The sequence below is a fragment of the Lolium perenne genome, chromosome 3 (assembly GCF_019359855.2).
Source record: "Lolium perenne isolate Kyuss_39 chromosome 3, Kyuss_2.0, whole genome shotgun sequence".
Taxonomy (NCBI): domain Eukaryota; kingdom Viridiplantae; phylum Streptophyta; class Magnoliopsida; order Poales; family Poaceae; genus Lolium; species Lolium perenne.
In genome coordinates, this window is record NC_067246.2 from 291764913 (window position 1) to 291773242 (window position 8330).

Consider the following 8330-nt stretch of genomic DNA (forward strand, 5'->3'; position numbering starts at 1 on the left):
CTGCTAGGTCTGGCCTCTCTCGAGCGGACGATTGCGCGCCAGCGCTCCCGTGTTACGTGGTTGAGCGAGGGTGATGCCTGCACCAAGTTCTTCCACCTTCACGCCAACCATAGGCGCCGGAAGAACTTCATTGCCCACCTCAAGGTGGATGGGGCGCTGGTGGCCGAGCAAGAGGAGAAGGGGAGGGCTGTTGATGCCTTTTTCCAGCAGCTCCTTGGATCCTGTCCAGACCGACCCTATTCGGTGGACTTGGATTTCCTTGGCATGCCGGCGCATGACTTGCTCGATCTCGAGAGCCCCTTCTCGGTGGAGGAGGTGTGGAATGTGGTCAAGGCACAGGAGCTGGACAAGGCGCCAGGGCCAGACGGGTTCACTGGCAGGTTCTATGTCGCCTGTTGGGAGATCATCAAGGACGATGTTATGGACGCCTTCCATGCCATGTGGAGTGGGGACTGCCGTGGCCTCCATGTGGCCAATCAGGCCCTCATCTCTCTCCTCCCCAAGCATGCTGATGCCGTGGAGGTAAAGGATTTCCGGCCCATCAGTCTGATCCACAGTGTGGCCAAGCTCATCGCCAAGGTGCTCTCTTCACGCCTCGCTCCGCGTATGGGGCAGCTCATTGGGCCCTATCAGAGCGCCTTCATCCGTGGTCGCTGCCTCCATGACAACTTCCAGCTCGTGCAGTCTACGGCTAGGAGGTTGAATGCTCTCAAGGCCCCGGCAGTCATGTTGAAGCTTGACATCACCAAAGCTTTCGACACCGTGGATTGGGCCTTCCTCCTTGAGGTTATGGCCAAGTTGGGCTTTGGTCCCAAGTGGATTTCTATGGTGGTGGGGCTGCTCAGCACGGCCTCGACCCGTGTCCTGGTGAATGGTGTTGCGGGGGACCTTATATACAACAGGCGTGGGCTGCGGCAGGGGGACCCGCTTTCCCCCTTGCTCTTCGACTCGGTCATGGAGGTTCTATATCTCATGATCAAGAAGGCTGCGGCGGAGGGTTTGCTCTCTGACTTGGCCCCTCGTGGCCTCCGACAGCGCACCTCCATGTACGCCGACGACGTGGTCATCTTCCTCAAACCTACCTGCCTTGACCTCGACTCCTGCGCGGCGGTGCTTGAGGACTTCGGGAAGGCTTCGGGCCTTCTCACCAACCGAGCTAAGAGCTCGGTTCATCCCATCCGGTGTAGCCCTGACCAGGTGGAGCTGGCGCGCGCCACCCTTGGCTGTGCCGTCGCGGACTGGCCCTGTCAGTACCTTGGCCTGCCGCTTGGTCTGCGCAAGCCCTCGGCAGCTCAGCTCCAGCCGGTCGTGGAGAGCGCAGCCAAGCGGCTGCCGCAGTGGGGTGCCCGCCTGTTGAACCGCGGAGGTAGGACCATCCTCGTCCAGACCACGCTCAGCGCCATACCGGTCCATGCCATGATGTCCCTGGACATCCCCCCTAAGACTCTACAAGCTCTCGGTAAGGTGTGCCGTGGTTTCATGTGGAAGGGGCGGGCCGACGTCAGTGGTGGCCACTGTTTGGTGGCGTGGGATAGGGTGACCGCTCCCAAGAGGTGTGGCGGCTTAGGCATCCCTAATCTTCACCTTCTTAACGTGGCTCTGCGGTGTCGGTGGGCTTGGCTCCAGCGAACGGATCCGACGAAGGCGTGGGCCGAGTTCGATCTCAAGGTCCCTCCTTTGGCGCGGGCCCTGGCTGACTCGGCCATGGTGGTCTCCTTGGGCAACGGTGAGGACGCCTTGTTCGGGAAGGACCGCTGGATTGGCGGTGCGCGGGTGGCGGACCTTGCGCCTAACTTGGCGGCCTTGGTCAGCAAGCGGCACGCCAACTCCCGCTCCGTCAAGGAGGGGCTCGGTGGGGAGTGGATGCGAGATTGCGGTCCCAACTTGGGAGCTGCGGCGGTCCCAGAGTTCTTCCTCCTGTGGAATGCCATCTCCGACATCCTTCTCTCACCTGACCAGGTGGATGCCTTTCGCTGGCGGTGGACGGCGGACGGTGTCTACTCTGCCAAGTCGGCCTACGACGCCTTTTTCGCCGGGACCACTATGGCGCCGGTGGCCTCCCAGATTTGGCGTTCGCGGGCACCTTACAGCTGCAAGTTCTTCGCCTGGCTGGCCTCCAGGAACAGGTGTTGGACGGCAGATAGACTGCAGCGGCGTGGCCTCCCACACCCCGCTGCTTGCCCCCTGTGCGACCAGGAGCCGGAGTCCATCCAGCACCTTCTGCTTGGGTGTGTGGTCACGCGTGAGGTCTGGGCCTGGGCCTTAGCTCGGTGGGGGAAGATGGAGTGGCTTCCCTCCGTGGACACCGACCTTCTTCAGTGGTGGTCCTCCTTGACGTGCCCCTCAGGGTCGAGGCGGGACCTTTGGACGGCGGTGATCCTTGTCTTCTGGTGCATTTGGAGGCACCGGAATGAGGTGGTGTTCAACGGCGCAGTACCGGAGGCTCGAGCGATTAGAGGTAGGATCAAGGAGGAATCCCTCAGTTGGCGCTTAGCTAGGTTGTTCCGCTCCGAGTCTTTCGGCTTTCCCGATCCTTTTCCTTTTTCGTGGAGAGACGGAGATTAGACTTTGGCAGGGGAGCTGTCACCCCTGTTGACAGCACGAACTCTGTGGTGTGAGCCTTCTGGCTGCTCTTCTATGTGATCAATACACCTTCCAGGGTGTATTCTCGAAAGAAAAAAAAAGTTACGGAACTTTTGGGAGGAGTTTTCTTCAGACTATTCATTTGAAAGTTGTTACCTTTTCCTAAGCTACGTACTTTTGAATTTGAGTATGAAAAAAAGACACGCACATACATACTCCCCTACATGCAAAAAAATTGTTCGGAATTTTTTGAGAACTGTATAATAGATTTTTGGTGCCAGAAATTTATCAGGTACTCGTGAACTTAGGTGCCACGAGGTAATCCTATGGCATAACGGGCATACTTAGATCTTTTGTCGGCGATGAGAAGAGGCTAGATCGGATAATAGGGCTCACCTCTGTCGACGTAGGAAGCAGCCCCAGAGCCACCGGACGCTGCATCCTCCTCTTCTCCATTCTCTTCACTCCTCTAGACGGCACCAGGATCGCACCGTCATATGGCGTCGACGACTGGCAGATATACTCGAGCGTCTTCTTGCGCGGTGAAGATAGTGGCAACTCGTCGGCATCGCTCCTCGGAGTAGAGACGAGCCAAAACATGCGACCGGATAACACTGTGGGACCCGCAGGCCTGCAATAAGCCTCTTTGGATGTAAAATAGATTTTTTTTTTAAATGGAGACTCCCGCCCCAGCCTCTGAGTGATGCATACAGCTTTTATAGATAATTATTAAGTTATGTAAAATAGATATTTCTTTCAATACGAAAGATAGACAAAGAAGCTGGTGGGGTTTTTTTACCCCCCACACCCCCAGCTTTTATTGATAATTATTAAGTTATGTAAAATAGATATTTCTTTCAATACGAAAGATAGACAAAGAAGCTGGTGGGGTTTTTTTACGCCCCCCCCCGCGTCCCGTCCCCCTCGAAAAAAAAAAGCTGGCAGAAATCTAACCCAGCTTGAATTTAGCTAGCGAGCTGGGTTACTCGATCGAATGTGCCGTTACTTACACTTCACAGCTGCTTCCTGTTCGATCCTGGCCGTCTTTGGCTGGCAGCTCCAGAAATCAGGAGATAAAAAGTCTCATGCTCTCACATTTTTCCTGACAGACCATACTGTCTTCACCCATTTCCTGGACAACTCGTTTTGTCATTAGTATACACATACTTCCACGCCCCCCTTGTTCAATATTACATTCACTGATACAACAACACGATACAAACTCTGCCATACTGGGATCTCAGAACCCCGCCATGTAGGTTGGGTTCTTAGTAAGCATGGTTAGACAGCAGGGCTCTCCCTGCACGGTGCGGGTGGAGGGCGCAGGCGCAGTGGACGGCGGTGAGGCTCAGGCAGCCGCTGATGATGAGGGAGTGCCTCTCCGGGCATGTGTGCAGCGCTGGGAAGGAGTCGCACACCGCCTGCACAGCCGGGGGCGTCAGTGCGGTGCACTGGCTGATGTTCAGGTTCGAGAGCCCGTCCCTGTCGTCACGGCTACGCCTGCCAACGCTCTCGGCAGTGCCCCAGCTCATGCCCTTGCTCCTGATGCGGCTATTTGCTGCCAGCGAGTACATGGCACGGTCGGTGATATTCTGGCAGTAGTATAGCCCCAGGGATCGCAGGTGAGGGCATCCATTTGCAAGAGCTACCACGCTCTCATCTGGAGATTCAGAAATGGGCAGAAATTAAGTTCCGGAAAATGAGCATATGGCTCTACAGGTGACGCACTTGCAAGTAAATAGTACAGTGCTATCCACAATGCTTGGGTAAAAATTGACATTTACGTCAAGCAATATCAAACACCTAAGCAAACATGGATGAATTCGTGCAGCAGCAATGCTCTTTTCAAAACTGGGGTGGTTGTACCACCGATAGAATGTGTAAATCGGAAAAACATATACAAGACATCAGAAGCAGCTTTATGGAACAAGGATGATCGCAACTTTTTTTTTAGAAGAGGCGATGATCGCAACTTATGGTAAGAAGAAATATGATGGGGCTACAACTAAAAGACCTGCAGGTGTGCATCACATAACGTTCAGTTTTTGCCTCCCCTAAACAATGCAGGTTGGAAATGACTATGACAGGTCGCAAAGCACGATATATATTTCTCGTTAGTAAAAAACCGACCTGATGGCATGCCTAAGCTTCAGAAAACATGATTAAAGCGTCCACTTGGCAGATAAAAAGAACAAGACTATGTGTGACCAAGCCTGACATCTAGTATAACTAGCAGAGAAAGAAATTGCTAGTCTTGTATCATTTGTTTCAGCAACCGAACAGAGTATCAAGGTTGTGCATACCACACAACATCAGAAATATAGAAGAATTACCTGTTATAAGAACACAACCACACAGGTCCACAGCCCTAAGTTCAGGGCATCCAGATGCTAATCTAGTCACTCCCCAGTCAGTGACGGTATCACACCAACCTAGATTTAAAGATTGCAGCTGACCACAGTTACGTGCGATTGCCTGCATTAAGAAGCCATAAATTAAATATAAACTAAATAAACTTGTGCAAACTGGGTTATAGCAGCTGAAGTACCTGCAATGCTCTGTCAGAAGCTGCCCTAACACACCCACATAGATTCAAGCATTTGAGGTTCCTGCATTGACTAGTGAGGTAGATCAAAGCAGCATCGCTGAAATTGGAACATCCGCTGATATTTAGCCTTGTAAGATGAAGGCACCCATGTGCCAGAGCATACAAGGATCGATCACTAAGCCTAAAGCTTCTGCTCAGATCCAACTCGCGCAAATCATGACAATTATTTGCTACAGCCTCCACTGCACTGTCTTCAACCTGAGGCTTGATTTGCCGTAGAGAAAGGACTTGAAGCTTTGTAAATTTGTGAGCCAGTGACATTAACAACTCATTCATGTGGTCCTGGCACCTGAAAATGACACTTTGATTAATCAATAACCTTTCTCTGAGATGCACTTCTAATATTGGTGATAATGAATAAGTTTTGTAGTAACCACAGAAGGCCCTGAACAAACCATTCGGTTATTTTGAAGCCAAGATATTTAATTTTTTGGGGAAAATTATGTCATCTAATTGAGCAGTTGAAAGGTTGGACAACAAAAAACCTCAACTGTTACAGTGTTGCCTCTTTTGTTTCTATTCCTTCTAAAATCAAGCTGGAAAGCTGAAGAAAAAATGAATTGACTAAGAAATCTGTATAGTTGCAGTCAAGTTCCATCATCATATACAATAGTATGATTGACCAAAAAAAGATTTGGACACAGTGCTTAGCTGTGCTGCAAGTGTCATTTCGGCATACTCCCGAAAAAAAATGTCCTAAATTTTCAGTCATGTCGTAAATTGAAGAATTTGGTCATCTTCACATATGAGACAGAAATGCAGATACTCACCACGAGAATGAAAGACGTGTGACTCCCCATCCTAGTGCATCACGCCACCCGGTGCAAACACCAGAGGCCGCAATAACCATCCTGTCATCTCCAGCTACTGATAGGATCCTCAGAAGCAGCTCCATTGGAAGGTCCTTCCAACCTAAGAAGGTGGTGCCTGTGCCACCATTCTGTGCCTGTACACTCTCACCGCCACCGGAAACCATGAGTGCATTGAACGAATTGTCCAGGTTCCCACTCGTCAGCTGTGCACTGACCATTTTCAAAGTATCCTACGAAAACTAGGCCTGCATTCAGAAGTGCAGTTATTAGGAAACCTACTAGTCAATAAGGTAAGTATTAAGCATTTGCAACAAGAAATTATATTGAATTATTCTCCCAGGAAAATGTCCTAGCCAGAAGCACTCACGACAAAAATAGCACTCGCTTGATCAAGGTAGCATTCTTACTGCTTACAAACGCCCTACATCTACTGAACTGAAGAAAGAAGGGGCCAAAATAGGTAGGGAGCACAAATGCAGATGAATGCAGCAATCATAGGATCACGAATCTAGACGCTATTGCTTCAACAAGTAGTGTGGCCCTTGGTGGTCTTATTTAGTTAAATTTCTTGCCCTGTACTTAGTTTTCTGCCTTTTTGTTTTCTACTACTTTTAGTTTCCTCTTTTTGGTTGGCCATAATATCTAGTTGTTGTAACCGGAACGCTCTCTTTCTATTACTCCAAAATGTCACGCATTTACATGTGTGTTTGGGAAAAAAAAATTGCTCCACGAAGCAAGATTATAGCACTAACTAGCCTGCGAAAGTCAACTGAAACGTTTCAAAGAACCTGAAAGTCTGCTAAAAGTGGCGTAAGGATGCCATTAGGATAAAAAAAAAATCTGCATGAAGACCCCAATCTCTCCTCACGACTCACAATTCACAAGGTCACGTATAAGCCAACCTCTTGTATTTGCGGTAATCAACAAGTTCCAGTCGAGGAACTTGCACGCAAATACACGGAGGCTGGGCTTTGCGTGACACATACCACGTCAGAAGGAGCTCTGGAACCGCGGAATGCACCAAGCCAAAAAAAGAAAAGATTAAAGGGATCGGCAAGCTAGCAAGGGGCAGCTATTTCTTTTGGAAGGTACCAGAATTTCCGGTGCCTTCTAGGCTACAAGTTAAGCTGGACGGAACAACCGGAGACGTGCTCAGCAACGCAACCATAAATAACCCAAAACTAAGCCTATGATGATCCGATGCCACCAGAAGGTAATCAGCTAATATTCCAGCAAAATCTCCATTAATCTCAGCTAATCCGGTAAAATCAATGGGGAAATTAGGTCGAATCTTCGGGGCACCAAATGCTAACAGGGCCAGACTCGACGGCAGCTAGCATCCGCTCGAGATAAGGACCCGTTGCAGATGCAGCCATGGAAGGAAGGAAGGAATATCCTAGAGAACAACCACAAGCTTCGCCCAGGATCGCTGTAGCTGTCGCGCACACTCAACCACAAAAAAGAAACTACAGAATCGCTGAGCTCAAGCTCATAGATTCGAAGGCGAACTGCAGAGAACCAGTGAAAAATCCAGTCTCCGGAGGGGATCCAGCTTATCAGCGTCGACAGCAGGCAAGAAATCCTTAAACGATCCGGATAAATTATGCAGAGAGAAAAGAAAAGGTCGCGATGAGCTTTGTACTCACCCAGTCCGCCCGAGGAGCGAAGCAGCACCGCCGGCGATACCCAGAGGCGATCGATTTTTGTGACTGGTGGGGAAAATTTAGCTGCCGCAGTTGTGAACTGGCGGCTGCCTGTGGAGGCAGCAAGGCCGGGTTCTAAATAGCCGGAGCGAGGGGGAGGAAGGGGATCAGGACGAGGGGCTCGTGAGGGCTGCGCGTGGCGTGTTGAGCGGCTGCACACGTGAGCAGGGCGTGCGGAAGGCGACGGCTAGCGGACCCGGAGCCTTCTCTTTCTCGCTGTTTTTTTTTTCTCTTGGGACGGCGGAGTCTGTTTCCCGGGGTTTTTACCTTCTTTGTTTTGTGTTTCCCAGACGCGGGGACGGGAAAACGGGAGGAGTGTCCGTCGCTGTCATCTCGCCTCTAGCCGACAGCGCGAAACTTCTAGACACGCCTTGAGTTAGAGGGGATTTACAGGAAAAAATAACCCTTTGTTGCAACTATAGCACAGTCTGACCCTCCGCGAAACTATTTCACTCATCTAACCCTTTTGTGTGGCGCCCCCCACATCGGCGCCACACCTCACTGTGCGGCCCCCGTGCCGGCGGCGCCACTCTCCCAGCCGACGTGGCGCCCTCGACGCTGAGCTGTGCGCCGACCCGACGTGGCAGGATGTGTGGCGCCCGTGGCGTCGGCGCCACACGGTGA

At 51.2% G+C, this 8330-nt stretch overlaps 1 protein-coding gene across 1 annotated transcript; it reads right to left on the reverse strand.

Annotated features, from left to right (window-relative positions):
* Positions 1 to 3652: 3652 nt before the first annotated feature.
* On the reverse strand, positions 3653 to 7799 carry LOC127345187 (F-box protein SKP2A). Its single transcript, XM_051371625.2, has 5 exons — positions 7650 to 7799; positions 5962 to 6248; positions 5132 to 5480; positions 4917 to 5058; positions 3653 to 4243 (listed from the first exon to the last, which is right to left on the reverse strand). Exons 2-5 carry the CDS (start codon positions 6219 to 6221, stop codon positions 3852 to 3854), a joined length of 1143 nt encoding a protein of 380 aa, XP_051227585.1. The 5' UTR covers positions 6222 to 6248; positions 7650 to 7799; the 3' UTR covers positions 3653 to 3851.
* Between the last annotated feature and the right edge of the window lie 531 nt (positions 7800 to 8330).